The following is an 18,660-nucleotide window of genomic DNA, read 5'->3' on the forward strand; positions in this document are numbered from 1 at the left end:
GTTCAAATCCGGTCTCAGACACTTAATAATTACCTAGCTGTGTGGCCTTGGGCAAGCCACTTCATCCTGTTTGCCTTGCAAAAACCTAACAAAAAAGCACTATATAAAAGTTAAATGATATCATTATTATTGTCATCAGACTAATATTTGATTGTAACCTCCTTTTGGGTAGAGATAGTGATGTATACTTTTAATTTTCCACTGTGCTTTAGCACATAATAGATGTTCAGTCACTATTGGTTTGTTTATTGACTCTTTTATGGGCACGAGGATTTCCAAGGCATAAATTAGAAGATGAACAAAAGCAAGGAAGAATTATTATGGATGATAGAATAAAATGTTAGAGTGAGAAAGGACCCTGGAAGTCACCTAGTTTATTGGATAGAAGTGGTCCAGTGAGTTTACATGATTTGCCAAAGGTCACTCAGATAATTAATGGCAGTTACTTGTCAAATTATTGTGTCTTCCCCTAAATGCTAGGCCTGTTGTAGGGAAATCGAGGATCAGGAAAGATTAAATTGACCTTTATGAGGACAGGCAAAGGTCACTGCCCTCCCTCTCATCCTCTGGTCAGCCTATCCTTCCACTGGAAAGAGTGTTCCATCTAGAACAGTTCCTAACCTTTTGTAATAATAATGGCAATAACAATTGCTACCATTTACATAGTATATAGTTCTAAGTGATTTATAAATGTTATCCCATTTGATTCTCATAACAACTCTGGAAAAGAGGTGTTATCCTCATTGTACTGTTGAGGTAACCAAGGAAAACAAATGTTAAGTGACTTGTGCAGGGTCACACAGCTAGTATGTATCTGAGGCTGCATTTGAACTTCAGTCTTTCTGACCCCACGGTACCTATTGGTTGCCTCTACAATTTCATGGACTCCTGTGATAGGTTGGTGAAGCCTAATATTACTGTGGTTTGTTGCTTACATGAATAGAAGTACAGTAATAGTAGAAGGAATACTAAATTTCATTAAAATATAGTGAAAATGAAGATGTAGTTTTTTCCCCCCATCTAAGCTCACAGATCCTTTGAGATCCAAATGTGGATAGACTCCAGGTTAAGAAATCATGGTCTAGCTGACCAACCTTGGAAACTTTTGCAAATTCTAGGGTCTACAAACCACATGCCCCCTATGCTTGACATCCATATTTTTGCCTAACTTCCCTTCCTTTATCCCTTTCTTTTTAGCACTAATCTCCTTTGGCCCCTAGTTCTTCAGCTCCCTCTTTCATTTGACGATTGGCAGTGAAGACTCCAAGTCAGAGATACACTTTCTCCCCAGTCTGGTTGGTATCTGAGGTTGCTCTCCCGTTTGCCCAGTCTTAGGTATGTCACTGAAGGGCTTGGGGAGTTGGTCTATTTTCTTTGTGGCCCACAGAGTAAGTCATGGGAGAAGGGGCACCTGCTCTCTGGAAAGATTCAGCTTCAACAAAACAGGGCATGGCTCTTCTTCATTGGCCTGGCCTCCCTGCAGCCCAACTCATGACTGTTCACTACAGGCTCACCTCTGGGGCGAATGCCAGAATATGGTGAGAAAAAGCATTTCTCTTTTTTCTTTTTCTGGTTCCCAGATGCTCTTTCCTCCCACACATGCTTTGAGGCTTCTTTACGCTTTTCTAATCTGGACCCATGTGTCTAGCAAACATGAACAAGCTGTTGAGCTTAGAGATAGTATTGGGACCTTTTTTCTTATTTTTATTTCTCTTTCCTTCCTTTCTTCTTTTCCTTCTCTCTTTCTTTTCTTCCTCCTTTTCTTCTTTCTCTTTCTCTTCCTTTCCCTCTTTGAGTCTCTCTTCCTCTCTTTGTCTGGCTTTCCCGTCTCTCTGTCTCTCCTCTATTTCTCCATTCTCTTTGTCTCTGTCTCTCTGTCCATCTCTCTCTAGCCAGAAAATTGGAGATCATGGAACCAAGGTATTAAAGTCTTGCAAGTCAGAGAAATGAGGCAACATAAGTTAGTGAGAGAGGACATTTGGAGGCAAGGACATTTAAGAACACATTTAAGAACCTTAAGTGAAATTCTCCCATTCTATTTGAGTTAGATGACTTCTAATGTCCCTTTTTGGTTTTGAATCTTGGGATATCAGGATCTCTAAGGTCCCTGTGACCTAGAACCTTCCTCTTACAGTGACCACTCATTCACTCTGGATGTAGTTCTTTTGTCTCTTCTCTGAGTTGCCTTCTTCTGCTCCTTGAGGGCCAGCATGACTTTGTCCTTCTTTGTATCCCTATTTTTTTTTGTAGGTTTTTGCAAGGCAAACGGGGTTAAGTGGCTCGCCCAAGGCCACACAGCTAGGTAATTATTAAGTGTCTGAGACCAGATTTGAATCCAGGTACTCCTGACTCCAGGGCTGGTGCTTTATCCACTACACCACCTAGCTGCCCCAAAGTCCTTTGTATCCCTAATGCTGGAACATGGTACATGCTTTAAATATCTGTTGAGTGATTGATCACAGCTGTGAGGTGTCCTGTAAAGGGAGATGCATTTGGAGCCAGAGGTAGGAGCCAGAGGTAGAATCCCTCTTCCATCACTTTCAACTAATGTGAGCCAGGAAAAGTCATTTAATGCCTCTAGACCTCATTTTCCTCAACTGTAAAATGAAGGTATAGACATAGAAGAAGACTTCTTTTTTTTTTTTTAGGGCTTTTTTTTTAGGTTTTTTTTTTTTGCAAGGCAAATGGGGTTAAGTGGCTTGCCCAAGGCCACACAGCTAGGTAATTATTAAGTGTCTGAGACCGGATTTGAACCCAGGTACTCCTGACTCCAAGGCCAGTGCTTTATCCACTACGCCACCTAGCCTCCCCAGAACAAGACTTCTTAACCTGGGGTTCTTACTCTTGTTTTTAAATAACATTTTGTCTATTACATTTCAATATAATTGATTTTCTTAGTAAGTTTATAAATTTCATTTTATGCATTTAGACCCATTCTTTTGAGGAGGGAGCCCTAGCCTTCATCAGATTGGCCCTGGGGGCTAAGACCCACACAAAGGGTTAAGAACCTCTCCTAGAGATGACTTTGACTGCCTTTTCCAGCTCTGGTCCTAGGATCCTGGCTTGAAAGTTTCAAGACCCATCTGTGAGTGAGGTCCTCTAGTCAGTGAGTTAGGGGAGGGAGTTGGGAGTGGGCTAACTTTGCCAACTTCTTGATTCAGAGAATAAAAATTCCTTTCAGCAAATTGAGCCAGCTCTGGTTTCCAGGACTCTGGAGCCCTACCTTTAGATGAACCCAAATAAAATCTTGGCTCTCAACTCCCCTTTCCTCTTGGAGGGCAGAGTGAGCCTGGCATTAAATTACTGAGCCATGCAAAGTATCTCTACCAGCTCCTGGCACTGACCTCTCTGGCGGTTATTGCATAGAGAGACGATAGCTCAGGTGATTGCTGATATCACTTCTGTAAACTGCTGCTTGACTGCCTTTCATTAACCCCATGCCAGCCACATCCATCCAAGCTTGCTTGGAATGGATTTTTATCTGCTTATTGTTTGATTGCTTCACTGCCTTCTATGACTTTTTATGACAAAGGATAAAGTCCAAAGCCCTCAGGATGGCAATTTCAAGGTCCCTTGTAATTGGGCTCCAACCCATGGTTCTAACTTTGCCTCCACTTATTCTTCTGTTTAGAATAGCTAGACTGGTTTCTTATTGGGTTCTAGTCCTGACCTTGAAACTTAATTGCTGTGTGACCATGGGCAAGAGATTTCCTTCCTTGGGACCTCAAATTCTCTTACTTACAAAATGGAGAGAGTTGAACTCTTGGGGGTTTTTAACCTAGAGTGTATAAACTTATATCTTTAATATTTTGATTGCCCTATTTCAATATAATTGTTTTTCTTCATAATTTTAATTATTAGGGACAAGACAAATGGAAAAGCTTTAGAGTCTAATGGAAAAACAAATGGTAACACATCTTCAATACATGTACATTGAAAAAAAATTGCTATTTCTGATGTTAAACAGTTTGACAATGTCAATGACTCTCCATCTCCAGACCTCTCCCTTTTAACAAAGAACTATGGTCAAGGCAAAGTAATCAGAATGCTGACTTTTTTCCTGGGATCCTGACCCTTACTCCCAACTCACATCTGTAATGGAGAAGGGAAGGGCATGCTTTGCCCTTAGCCATCTCCTGACCTCACTTCACAACTGGTCATTGATCAGAGTTCTAATATTTAATATTTTTTGACAAGGCAAGGGTTAAGTGACTTGTCCAAGGTCACACAGTTAGGTAATTAATTGTCTGAGGCCAAATTTGAACTCAGGTCCTCCTGATTCCAGGGCCGGTGCTCTATCCACTGTGCCACCTAGCTGCTCCTTGATCAGAGTTCTGAAGTCAGCATCATTCTTTCCCTTTCTGCTCCATATCAAATTCATACAAATCTTCCTAAGTTTCTCTCAATTTTTTGCATTCATCACTTTTTACAGCTTCACATTATTTCATGACATCCCAATGTCACAATTTGTTCAGCCAAGGTATACAGTGGCAAGAGTGTTGAACCTAAGGTCACGGGACTTGGATGGGTATCCTTCTCTGCTACTTATATCTCTTAATTTATGGAGACCTTAGTTTCTCCATCTATAAAAAGAGTGGATTGAACCCCCGACCAACATTCCAACTCTAAGGTCCTTGATCCTCTGAGGTCCTTAATCCCCAAATAATGGACAATTACTTGCCTTCTAGTTTTCTGCTATCACAAAAAAGTGATATTATAGACACTTTTATATAAATTGCATTGCCCGTCATTTTCCAGTGATGGCATCTCCATAAAGTCTACTAGATGGAGCTCAGATGGATGTGAGTCCTCAGAGTCATCCAATCCATAACTCCTCTTCATTTTATAGATAACAAAGCAAAGACTCAGAGAGGACATATGATTTCCTAAGGACACATGAATGACAGGAGGCTGCCTGGCTGCCATTAACGTTAGAGGCTCTCACATTGCACACTCTCCTACTCTCTGATGGAGAAGACCATGTAAATAAATACCCCATCCATGCAAGTGTACTGAGATGATAGGAGATAAACTGGAAGGCATTAGCAAGTGGGGTATTGGAAAAGGCTACCTTCAGAGGGTGGATGTGGAACTGAGTCCTGAAGGAAGCCTAGACAACTAAGAGGTGTAGGTGAAGGAGCTTTCATTGGTATGTAAAATATATAAAGACCTTTTGAATAAGAACTTATTACTGCTATCAATTCCTAATACAGGAATTGATTTTTATTTACTTTTTTGTGTGTCATGCCCGCCCCCATACCTCTTGGCAATGTGGTCAAGCTATGAACCCCTTCCCAGAATACTATTTATAAAAGAATAAGATAAAACCAAGGATTTTTAAAGGAAACCAATTATACTGAAATCTAGTTATTGAAATATCTTTAAAAGTTCATGACAGGGGCAGCTAGGTGGTGCAATGGATAGAGCACTGGCCCTGGAGTCAGGAGGACCTGAGTTCAAATCCAATCTCAGACACTTAATAATTACCTAGCTGTGTGGCCTTGGGCAAGCCACTTAACCCCATTGCCTTGCAAAAACCTAAAAAAAAAGTTCATGACACCTTGACCTAGTGAAGCATCTGTGTAATTGAATCAAAATGAGAAAGGTCAAACTATTTGCATTTCATATGAAAGATTTGTGATTCCTAAATGGGAAGCTCCCAAGGGGGAGCCTGGGAGAGAATTCTAGTAGATAAACCCAAGGAGTTACCTGAAATGAATAGAAATTAAGTGACTTGCTCAGGGTCACAGAGTCAATAAAGTCAGAGGTGAGATTTGAATCATGGACTTCCTGACTTTAAGTTCATTGCTCTAGGTGCTATAACTGTGACTATCTGTGTTTGCATATCTCTGTACAATTAAAACCTCTTACAATTTCTATTTAGAATAAAAATTCCAGATGATATTTTTAATTTTTAGTTAATTTCTCAGTGGGTTAGGTGATGCAGTAGACAGAACTCCAGGCACTTACTAGACATGTCACTTAGCCTTGTTTGCCTCAGTTTCCACATCTGTAAATGAGCTAGAGAAGGAAATGTCAAATCACCCTAGGGTCCTAGGGTCTTTGCTAAGAAAACCCCAGAAGGGGTCACAAAGAATTAGACATGACAAAACAACAATAACAAAAAATTTCCTCTTAATTTAGCACCCTTTCTTCAACCTTAGGAAGCCTGGTGTGTGAGCAGGAGAAAATTCAAAGTAGGAAGGGCTGCTCAAAGAGAGAGGGACAAACTCTCAAACCCTGGTTTTTTTAAATGAGGAATCAAGTTTATATGAAGGAGCCCTCCAGTAGCTCCCCAAATCTCCCCTTCCCTTGGCATATTTCACAAGAGGGGAAGCTTGCTCCCATAGGGATCCAAGATGGTCAGGTCCTAGATTCTGGAGCAGAGAGACTGTGGTGGGTGTCAGTGCTTCCATGACAATAGATGACATTTATATATAGTGCTTTAACATAAAAAAAAGCTTCACAAACTTTATTGAATCTCAGATTTAGAGCTAGATGGAATCTCAGATTTAGATCAGTCCTCCATTTTATAGATCAGAAAACTGATACTCAAGAATGTGAAGCCATGTACTCTAAGACTTTCACAGGTAATAAGTAGCAGAACTGAGATTTGATCCAGGTTCTTGGATTCCAAACCCAGCACACTTTCCATTTTTCATCTGAAAACATCTTTGAGATATGAGCTGAATGTATCTATAGGTATGGGGGGTGGCACAGTGGCAGAGTTCTGAATTTGGATCTAGGGAGGCCTGTGTTTAAATCTTCCCTCTGACACTTCCTGACTTTGTGACCATGGGAGAATCAGTTCACTTCTCTGAGTCTGTTTTCTTATCTTTAAAATGAAGATAATAAAACTTGGAGTACCCACCTTTATCTCAATGGACTGATGGGAGCCTCTAATGAGCTAATGCATGTAGAGCTTTCGTAAATGTTTAGATGCTATATAAATGTCAGCAGCTATTATCTTCATCTCATTGATGAGGGGATGGAGATTCAGTTAGTGAGTGTCAGAGGTGACATTTGAATGCAAGCCCCTTCTAATTATGAGTTCAGAACCCTCACCATTATTCCACACAGCCCATCCCCCTTCTCCTTTATCTTTCCCACTTCTGACTTAGAAGATTTGGAACCTCCTCTCTATTCATCTTAGCAGTGGTCAAAGGGCATTGTAGGACCTTGGAAGAGACCATTTTTGGGAAAAGCAAGATAAGGTACATGGAAATGTCATAAAGTTTATATAAAATAAACCTAAAGTGGTTGCTATTATTATTCCTTCTTGGATTAGGGTCTTCTGATCTCTAGGGAGAATAAAGTAAAAGGCACAGATCAGTCAGGTTATCTGTGATCATAAGCTCGCTATATCTCTCTACACCTCCAGATACTCAGATTTTCAGAGGCATTGAGTGTAGCTGTCTAGGGGTTTTCAGTCTCATGAATTCTAGAATCTCTGAGTTGGAAGAGAACTTTGAGGTTCCCTATTGTGTAACTGAAGCAAAATCTTTCCCATAAAACCCCCACCAAGTGATCATCCAGGCTTTGCTTTGCAGCTCTCCAGGGAACAGCCACTCCCTTCCAAGACAGGTCTTTCTACATCTGGATGGCTCTAACTGTTTTTTCCCAAATCAGTTTCTGGGCAACTTGTACTCTTAGTTCTTAATTCTACTCTCTGGGGTCAAATAAAACCAGTCTAATCCTTTGTCCATGTGACTCCATTTCAAGTACTTTGCTCATTTTTTAGATAAATCTCATCTTTTTCAGCTAAAATATTTTTAGTTTCTTCTACAAAATTCTTGTATGGCATGAACTTTATGCCATTTCCATACTGATCAATTTTTCCTTTGCAGCATCATTTGCTTTTGTCCCTTTATCTCATCAGAACCTGCCACCATCTTGGTACAGGGTTTCATCTCTTGGGTTATTGTTGGTCCATCTCCCACAAATCTTTTCCCACTTCCACCATGTTACACTCAGCCATCCAAGTGATGTTCCTAATCACAGGTCCAATATGTTACCTCACTATTGAATCAGCTCCAGTGGCTCCCTCTTATTTCCAGGATCAGTTATAAAATCTTCTGTTTCACTTTTAAAGCCCTCTGCTGTGGAGATCACTGACAGTGACTTAATAGTTTGTCCAGATTTGTTAATCTAAACTCATCATAGAAAATTGTGTAGTCAAATTCTTAATTATCTTGGATTTCAGCTACCTACTCATCATTTTTGCTTTATCTTTTGTAGTTCAGGGATCATTCTCTTTGGAAGAAAAGAAATCACCAGCAATATAAGACCTGGGTGGTCCTACCTTTATTCAGTTATCATTACTATTTCTGTTGCTGTTGGAGGACCTAGAGATTTTCATCAGAAGAAACAAACCAATCAATAGTGATAGAAAACAACTTGTATTATTATTATCATTATTATTATTATGTTTTTGCAAGGCAAATGGGGTTAAGTGACTTGCCCAAAGTCACACAGATAGGTAATTATTAAGTGTCTGAGGCTGGATTTGAACTCAGGTACTCCTGACTCCAGGTCCGGTGCTCTATCCACTGTGCCACCTAGCCACCCCAGCAACTTGTATTATTAACAGAATTTGCATTATATGACAGAAGGAACTTGACTTCTTTAGATACCCAGAGAAGAGGTGAGGGATGAGTTGGTATGGCGATGACCTGAAAGACAAAGTTACAACTAGATTTGGAGGGACATGTAGGGTCCCTGCTTCGCCTCAAAGTTAAAGCTGAAATGGAACTTTTAAGATTATCTGACCTAGCCTCTCCATTTTTTTTGGAGGCAATGAAAATTAAGCATCATGTTCAGAGTCACAATTTCTGAGTGTTTGAGTCTAGATTTGAACTCAGGTCTTCCTAACTCCAGGGCTGGTACTCTATCCACTGCAACCACTTGACTACCCCAATAAACTCTTTATTTTACAGATGATGAAATTGAGGACCAAAGTTAAATGACTTTTCCAGGTAGCAAATGGTAGAACTGGGATTTATCTCAGGTCAGATCTTCAGGAGGGACATTGGTGATCCAAGATAAAGGCTTCCTGCTGCTGTGGCAACTAAGCTCTCAGCTATTCTACCTTTTTTTTTTTTGCTGCAGAATACCTGGGCTGATCTACACAATAGGGTTGGGTTTGTTTGTGAAAGAAGAATAAGCTTCTTATAGGGAGGGTTGGAGTCTTGATCAAATTTAATTTGCCACTCCCAATGTCATCTATGGAGAGATGCCAGACATAGGAGAAGGAAGTATCTAGCATTGACTTTCACAAAGAATAATAGGAAGTTCTTATGGAGTCTTTAAGGTTTGCAAATTACTTTACATAATTATCTCATTTGATTCTCACAATAGCTGTGGGAATTAGGTGTTCTTATCCTCATTTTTACAGATGTGGAAATTGAGGCACACACTTCAAAGCATCAGTTCATTCTGATATTTATCTTTACTAACACTGTTCATAAAGGACCATGTCACTCTTTTGAATCATCTTTTGTTCCTTTTGCTAATATCATTTGTAAATTATTATTATTATTATTATTATTAAGTTTTTATGAGGCAATGGGTTAAGTGACTTGCCCTCTACTAGTAAGAAACAAGTACCTGTGATTGGATTTGAACCCAGGTGCTCCTGACTATGCCACCCAGCTGCTCCTTCTTTTGTAAATTCTTTTTAAGGCAATGAGGTTAAGTGACTTGCCCAAGGTCACACAGCTAGGTAATCTTTTGTAAATTCTTAAAAAAAAATCAAACAACTAAGTGCATCCACGTTGCTGTCTTCAGACAATTGTTCTTTTTCCTCTTCATTAGAACCATTTATTTTTATATCTTTAGAATTTCATAGTTGAGAACTTTCCTTTCATTCTGGACTTTTTGAAATTTGTTTTTTTCAACATCTAGGGGCTCTGATTACTCCTGAGTTTCCTGTTCTTTTCTACTTTCATGTCCTCACCAGAGTCCCAACTGGTTCTATTTCTGTGACCAGTTTATCTTTATTTGTCAGAATCATAGAATTCATTGCTTTCCCTTTGGTTTGAGAATATATTAGCTGCATTAAAAAATTCAAAATTTTTCTACTTTATCATACTCTGTTTCCTGAACTCCTCATCTATTTCTTCCTTCTATTTAGGTTGTCTGTTGTTTATCACCATGATAATATTACTTCTCTTTCTTCTTTCACTGATCTAAAATGACCTCCACTGTGCTTTCCTGTTCTGGTTACTTCAAGATACAAGTACATATTCACAAGGAATAAATTATTAGTAAATCACAGGCTTTTATTCTCCATTTTTAATTTTTATGGGTGAACAAGGAACCTCAGTTTCATGCCTACAGGAAGAAAGAAAAATCACAAAGATCGTTAAATTGTGCTTCTTTTAACATTTTCATTTACAATTCTGTTTATGAAAGACCATCTGCTTTCATTGTGGGATCTTAATAATGTATTTATATCTTACAGCTCATGAATTTTGCCGTAGAGCATCAGACTCAGCTAGCACTCCTGCTCGTAACTCTAATCCAAGCAGAAGGACTTTAATAGGGACCTAACCTTGGGAATAGGAGTGTAAACTGAAGCACAGCTTCTTTATCTACTCAAGATCCTTCCCAGCTGTTGATTCTATTCTGAAATGCAAGAAATTACATTGTTAGGCTTCTAAATATGACTCATTTGTAGATCTCTAAGTTTCAGATGCTTTTTTTTTTAGGAGGGAAAGGGAAATATCTCCAGTAAACTGTATATTAAACATTGTTTGGGATTATTTTTGTTTCCCCAGGAAGGATCAATACCTCCTCTCTCCTGTGAATTGTTGGTATCTAGTGTTGAACCAGACCCGGCGTGAGAGTAGGGATCATGCTACCCTCAATGACATCTTCATGAACAATGTCATCGTCCGTCTCTCCCAGATCAGTGAGGATGTTATCAGACTCTTCAAAAAGGTGAGTGGGAAATCAGTACTAAAGGTTTTGGGCATAATGGAAAAGATGGAAGAGTCAGAGCTCTGCCCAACCAAACCTAAATTAGGAAAGGTGCTAGATGATCCAAGGTGGATACTATGTAGATACTATAGTTGGTTAAAATCTCATTTATTTCCTCCCACCATAGAATTATCAAATCCTAAGGACTGAACAATTGGTGGCATATATTTTTCTGGGTTTGTATGAATGAAGGTCACACATCCTGAGGCAGCATCAATCTCTTTTGAGGACAGACTGACCCTTTATCACCTGTCTCCCCCCATCTATCCTTTGCCTTGAAAGACAATGTGTTTACAAGGACCTCCTTTTCTTTCTAGCTTATTACTTTCTTTCAGGTATCCTGCTTGGGAATAATGGAATGGTTTGATATGTAGGGAGCACAAGATGAGGAAGGAGAGTCAATTTAAAATATAATCAACAGTCAATTATCTCCAGGTAGACTATCCACACTGCAGTTTATTCTTGGCAGGTTTTTAATACCAAACTGGCTTCCCCTGGCTAGTCTTCATGCTTGAGATCTTTACCTGATCACCCCCCAAGCCCATGAAATACTATCCAGGCTGAATATTTTCCCTTATCAAATTCTCAAGGCAGTGACTAGAGTGGCTAGAACATTGTATTTGACACTAGAAAATGGGCTTGAGACACACACACACAAACAACCCTATATGAATTCAAATCTGGCCTCAGGCACTTACTAATTTTGTGACCCTGGGCAAGTCACTTAACCCTGTTTGCCTCACTTTTCTCATCTGTAAAATGAACTGGAGAAGGAAATGGAAAACTATTCCACTATCTCTGCCAAGAAAATTCCATATGGGGTCATGAAGAGTAAGACTAGTGAGCCACAGCATTGTTTTTTTTTTAATTATGGAAATGATTACTAAAGATCTCCTAATTTAAATTATATAAGAGACGTCCTATTATAGTGCAACATATTAGATTCCCAGTCAGGAGAGACTAAGGTTTAAATTACAGATGGGGAATGTCTGGTTTTATACAGAACTCAAAATCATTTGGTCTGGTGCTGCCATAGCAACCACAGGTGGATTTTGAAATTCAATAGATTTAGGAATTTTTTAGGAGTAAATTAATTAAATGTCTGACCAAAATAGCAGGTTAATTTTTAAGTTTATTATTTTATATGGCCTGTGAATGATGTTATAAGTATACAAATGGTCCTTGGCAGAAGAAGGATCCCCATCGTTGGTCTAAATGTTGCCACTGATGCCTACTACAACTTGTGTGACCTTGAGCAAGTCACTATACATCTGTCTATCTCAGTTTCCTCATCATAAAATGTGCAGTACTTCCCTCCTAGGGTTTCTCTGATGATCAAATAAGATGATTTCTGTAGAACTTTTTGCAAAGCTTGACATGTCATTACTATTATTTTGAGTATCTCTACACCCTAGCCCCTCTCTTCTCCAAATTCAAGCACAGCTGTTTGATAAGAATTTATATTTAAATATAGCTTTGTGACTCCATGGATAGAGGGTTCAACCTGGAGTCAAGCAGACCTGAGTTTGAATCCTACCCCAGGTATCTGCTGCATGAGCCTAGATAAATAACTTAGCCTTTCTGCCTTAGTTTCCTCATCAGCAGAATGGGGATAATGGCAGGATTCTTGCCAGGATCAAATTAGATAATATTTGTCAAGTGCTTTGCAAATCCTAAAGTGTATCTAAACACTAGCAATTATTAGCATTTGCCAAACCTTAAGTTGATGTATAAATGCCAGTTATTATTTTATGTTCCTTCCTCTCCTCCCCACCTACCCCCACACATAAGCTCAGATAGATGAGAAGTTGTCACATTTGCCTCATCAACCCCTTTGGCTTCTGTTCTTTTAGGGAGTGATGGGGACCAAGGGAAAAACAGAGGGAGAAAGAGACATGTTCTTTCTTTCCTTTCTTTTTGAGAGATGTCCTTCCTTCCTTCCTTCTTTCTTTCTCTCTCTCTTTCTTTCTTCTTTCTTTTTTCTTTCCTTCTTTCTTTCCTCTCTTCCCCTTCTTCCTTCCCTTCTTCCTCCCTTCTCCCTCCCTTCCTCCTTTCTCTCTCTCTCTTTTTCTCTTTCTCTCTCTCTCTCTCTCTTTTCCTCTTTCTTTCTTTCTTTCTTTCTTTTTTTTCCTTCCTTCCTTTTTTTGCTAATTTTTGTTTTGCCATCATTTAAATTTCCTCCCATTTTCCACCCCTTTGCCCTTTTCCTTCCTTAAGTATGTGTAGCCCCTTCCCCCCAAAGGCTTCTAGGCAGAGCTGAGCTGGGGGAGATAAATCTTTTGGGCGCTCATTTCCACTGACAAGGGCCTAGCTTGTGATGAAGGTTAACAGGGTGGAAAATAATGAAAAAATGTCCACAGCTGGGCCCCTGGCCTCCTCATTATTGAAACAATCCCTAAACAAAGGAAAATCTCAAGCCTTGGAGCTGACGTGGGAACAGATCTATCAGCCTGGCCTTATGTCTCCAAAGAATGAGGCTCCTTTGTGTAGAGATCAAGGCCTTTGGAATCTAGGGGCCAAACTTTCTTTCAGGCTCTTATTATCATCTCATCTTGACGATCCCAAAGCACTTGACCTCCTGCTTGTGGATATTCACTGGAGTCTACCTGGTGAGTGAACCCCTCGGCCAGGCAACTCTTGCCCTTGGAGAGACGAGACATAGAGGTGAAGCAGTCTTGGTCAAGGTCAAGTGGCAGATAGATGAGAATTCTCTTCATTTGTCTCCCCATCCTTCATCTGCATTATTAAACAGTATTAATCTGTGGAGCTGTGCCAGGCAGAGGAGAAACCAGTCAGATTTGTTTTGAAAACCCTTCATTTTCCCTGTCGCAAGCACTGCCCCACCCCATGTGCCCTCCCACCTCACTGCCACCATTCTCCCAAGTTGAGGTCTTCACTAGCTTTGGTTGTATCTCCCTTGGCCGCTGAACTAGGGTCAAATGAAGTGTCTGGAGTAAGTAACTCTGGGTTGGGACATCTCCACTTACCTCCTGCCCTTGAACCTCATCATTGATTTTTAGAGTTGGTGGAGACCTCAGAGTCACTAAGTCCAACTCTTTGTACTGGAGGCAGTTGGGACCAGAGAACTGAAGACTGGCCCTGAATCAGAGAACTAGTTGGTGGCAAAGTTGCTGGTAGAATGTAAGCTACTTGAAGGCAAGTCTATCTAGTTTTCATCTTGGTACACCTACTGACCAGCAAAATGCTTTGTACACTGTAAGTGCTTAATAAATGTTTGTTGAGATGAATTAAATCATGACTAGGGAACTGGGTCTCCTGACATCCACAATCTTTTCATTTTATCCTGATACGAATGCAGCTCAGTTTGAGTTATTTCCTCCATATTCTCCCCTTTTCTAATGGATATTGTTCATAAGGCCGGATATTACAGAAACTAAATTACAGAAACATTTCCTAGATTAGTCTAGACGAATGTTCTTGTCCATAAATGGGAATCTTTTTACACAACAGATGTGTTCCTAAGAACTTCTGTCAGTTGATTTAAAAAAAAAAAACACTAAACCAAAAACCTTAAGCAAAACAAAATCAAACTTATTTTATATATTTTATGTCTGGGTGGATCCACATCTCAGCTCCTTTTGATGCCCCTCCCCCTGGTGAAGACCACCAGCCCTGTATGTCTTCTCATCCTGTTTGGATGGCCTTTCTCTACATCTTCCATATGGGATCTACCCCCGATGCTGGAGGCGGTTTTCTGATTCTTTTTAATCAAAAGCAAATCATAAATTGAATCAAATTTTAAATGCACTTGGGGAGTTTGCTTTGGAAGAAAGCTTCAGGGCGAATTGTTTCCCAAAGCCAAGAATTTCTGGTAAAGGAGTCAACCCACAATTGATTTTCTTTTAAAATGTTGTTCCTGTGTACATTGTTGAGATACACCTCAGTAAACCTGAGGATTTCAGTCAACCATCTACAGTCATTGACTACCTACTGTGTATCTGGAAGGAAGCTAGTTCCTGGGTGTGGAATGAGAAGTAATTAAAAAAAGTCACCAAAGCCAATTCTACTTTTGGATAGCTCTCTTAGAAAGTTTTCCCTTGCATTATATCCCTTCATTTATTCATTCATTAAGCTTTTAATGTGCAAAGCAGGGGCAGCTGGTGCAGTAGGTAAGAGTGCCAGACTTGGAAACAGGAAGACTCATCTTTCTGAATTCACATTGGCCTCAGACACTTACTAGCTGTGTGACCCTGGGCAAGTCCCTTCACCCTGTTTGCCTCAGTTTCCTCATCTGTAAAATGAGCTGCAAAAGGAAATGGCAAATCTCTCCAGGATCTTTACCGAGACAACCCCTAAAATTGAGTTAGGGATTGTCAGACAGAACCAAGAAATGATTGGATAGCAACTGAAATGTGCTGTAGTAGATAGGGGATACATTAGAAAAAATATAATAATACTAATGATAGCTGGTGCAACCAATAGAGTGGTAGGCCTGCATTCAAAACCTACAGCGGCGGCTAGGTGGTGCAGTGGATAGAGCACCAGCCCTGGAGTCAGGAATACCTGAGTTCAAATCTAGCCTCAGACACTTAATAATTACCTAGCTGTGTGGCCTTGGGCAAGCCACTTAACCCCATTGCCTTGCAAAAAAAAAAAGAAGACCTACAAATTCCTGCCCCAGATAGTCACTAGCTTTGGGACCTTAGCCAAGTCATTTTAATTTCTGTCAGTGTCTGGTTCCTCATCTGTAAAATGGGAATAATCAAAGCAGATATCAGGATTATTTTGAGGATCAAATGAGCTAATATTTGTAAAATACTTTCCAAATCTTCAAGTGCTATAAAAATGCTAAATATTATTATCATATTAATATTATTATATTACTTTATTATTTTCTCATATTCTTAACTCTTATCCAGTTCCTTGTCTGTAAAATGAGGGTGAAAATTATACCTATCTTCAGGGATGTTGTGAGAATAAAATTAATTAATATTTTATGTATTATATATTATAAATATACAACATGTGTTTATAATATAATTCATACTATTTTATGTAATATTTATAAAAGAATTCAATATTGCTTAAAGTAATATATAATGAATTATATCAATGCATTAGTATATTAGGACTATATCTTGTTTATAGAATTAATTCTAATTCTAATATAATAATTATAACAATATATTAATAGAATTAATAAATATGTTTATTAATAATTAGAATATTATTCTCAATGAACGCTTGGAGGTTTTCAAAGCATTTTACAGATATCTCATTTGACATAATTTTAAGGAAACTGAGACAGTCAGAAGTTAAATTATTTGTACAGTTCAGCTCCTGTGTGAAGCAAAGTTTGAACGGAGATCTTTATGGTTCCAAGTGCAGCATATTGTTCACTGTACTACCTATAATCTATTCTTATATTCTAACTTTCAAGGATACCTAACCCTTTTTGTGGGACAGAACTCTGGCAGTCTGCTGAAGCCTATTGACCTCTTCTCAATATAATATTTTTAAATGCCTAAAATAAAATACATATTATAAAGGAAAAAATTATATCAAACTACTGTATTCATGGTATGAAAAATGTCAAATTCATGTGTGTCAAATGAAGAAGCCCTCTACAAGGCTACGTTTGGATGTACATAGTGGGATTTGAAGGTTTAAAGAAAAAAAGGGAATCATAGATCCCAAACACTAATGAATTGTCAGATGTGGCTGATGTGTTGGAGTTTTTTTTTGGAGAATTCTGTAATGGTGGAATAATTGGGAGATGTATGCCCTCAATAAAACTTAAAAATAAAGGGTGCAGCTTGGCCCTAAGTCCGCCAGCTCATTGCCCAACTCTGTGTTGTTTCATTTAATCTTCACCACTTTGTTTCTGCTACCTGTCTCTAAGCATGTGCTATTAACTCCAAGAACAGTAGCAAAAGTGTCCAGTGAAATTCCTGCTTCTGCCCTGACTGCATCCATGGTTGGGCATTGAAACCCCTTTCATTCTTGTCCTTAGTTATGTTTTCTTCCCCCAGCCCCACTCTAACAATAGCGATCCATTATTCTCTGCTCTGGTGACTATGGAATTTAATTACTTGTCCTGGCAGTGAAGTGAGTTTGATTGTTGGCGTCGCTAGGTTCTGGCGGGAGCCCTAATGGGCAAGGGCTCTCCCTGAGAAGAAAGGCCCTTTTGGGAGGTTGGTATTTAAACAATAGCCATTCAGAGTGTGGCAATGGGGGCTCCTTCTCTAGTGAGTTTGTCTTTCTTGCTTTGGAGATGTTCAGAACCGAATGGATGCTTTTGTGTCCAATAATTGCCTTGCTTTATAGCTGAGATCAAAAGCATTGGTGGCCTTGAATTTGAGGCCAGGTTTGTTTTCTACAGGAAGGGGAAGAGTTTACATACTGGCAAATTCAGCTGTAGGGGTGAATGGGGACATTTGGTCTTCAGAGTGTAAGATGCAGCATAAGAGGCAAGGACCAAAAAAAAAAAAACCCAAGGGATTGTAGACAAACAAACAAACAAACAAACAAATAAACAAAAAATTTGGCTGTTCTAGTTATCTCCTGGTTGAAGAACAAAAATATGAGCTGTCATTTTAGAGATGATTGAATGAAATTTAATTCAGCAAATATTTTATTTTTAACCTCTTATCATGTGCAAAGCATTGAGCTCAGTAGTGAAGATTCAGAGATGAAAATGAAATAGTCCCTGCCCTCAGGAACTTAGTTCTACCAAATGACAAATCATGTACACAGATAATTATATTCAAAGTATAATTAATAAGGTAATTTGAAGTGGGAAAGGGCATTAACAACTGGGAGGATTAAAATGGGCCTCCAGTAGGTTGGGATGCCTCAGTTGGGCTTTGCAGGAAGCCATTGATTCTAACAAGAAGAGATGATGATGATGATGATGATGAAGGAGGGAGGGAACATATCCCAGACATGGAGGGAAGGGGTGCACACCTCTGCAAAGACTCAGCATAGAGATAGAGTTAACTAACAGACCAGTGTGACTAGGAAGGAGATTATATGAATTTACTCAATCAATTAAACATTTATTCAAGTGATCACAAAATTCCAGACACTGTGCTAAGCAGTATTAAGAAAAATGGCACCTAATCTCAGGGAATGTGCAATCTAATGGGGAAAAGAAAGGTAGAAAGTTGGGGGTAGGTAATATGAAATAAAACTGGAAAGATAGGTAGGACCCAGTTTGTGAAAGGTTTTAAGAGCCAGGCTTTGAGGAGTTTGCATTTTACCTTAGAGGTATAGGGACTCATTGAAGATTTTTGAATAGGGATCAGATCTATATTTTAGAACTATTAATTTGTCCACTGTGTTTAGAGGACAGATTGGAGAGAATCTGGAGGCAGGGAGAACAATTAAAACTTTTTCAGTTATCCAGGCAAAAGATTAGGGATCTAGCAGGAGAAGAAATGCTAGGGGAGAAAGGGGAAATAAATGTTGTGTGAGAGAGAGTGGAAATGGAACCAAGACACTGAAACTGATACCTCCAGAGAATGTTAAAACTGGAAGGGTACCAGAGATCACCTTTTCTAATCCCTTCATTTGACAAATGAGAAAATGGAATTTTCGTATTCTACTGGCAATCCCTGACTATTCCTAAATTGGTTTTTTGAAAATGTCAGTGTCTTGAATGGAGGACTATAAATCATAATAGCTATCATTTATATATGGCTTTACTAAATGCATCAT

General features: G+C 39.2%; 1 protein-coding gene across 3 annotated transcripts in view; it reads left to right on the forward strand.

The window, feature by feature from the left end:
* SRGAP3 (SLIT-ROBO Rho GTPase activating protein 3) overlaps nt 1–18,660 on the forward strand; it is a 268,236-nt gene that overhangs the window by 134,502 nt on the left and 115,074 nt on the right. For all 3 annotated transcript variants that reach the window (XM_074198657.1, XM_074198655.1, XM_074198656.1), the window contains exon 3: nt 10,779–10,941. In XM_074198657.1, the coding sequence (XP_074054758.1) occupies nt 10,779–10,941 (163 nt within the window). The remainder of the gene's footprint in view (nt 1–10,778; nt 10,942–18,660) is intronic.

Source organism: Macrotis lagotis, chromosome 8 (genome assembly GCF_037893015.1).
Source record: "Macrotis lagotis isolate mMagLag1 chromosome 8, bilby.v1.9.chrom.fasta, whole genome shotgun sequence".
Lineage (NCBI taxonomy): Eukaryota > Metazoa > Chordata > Mammalia > Peramelemorphia > Peramelidae > Macrotis > Macrotis lagotis.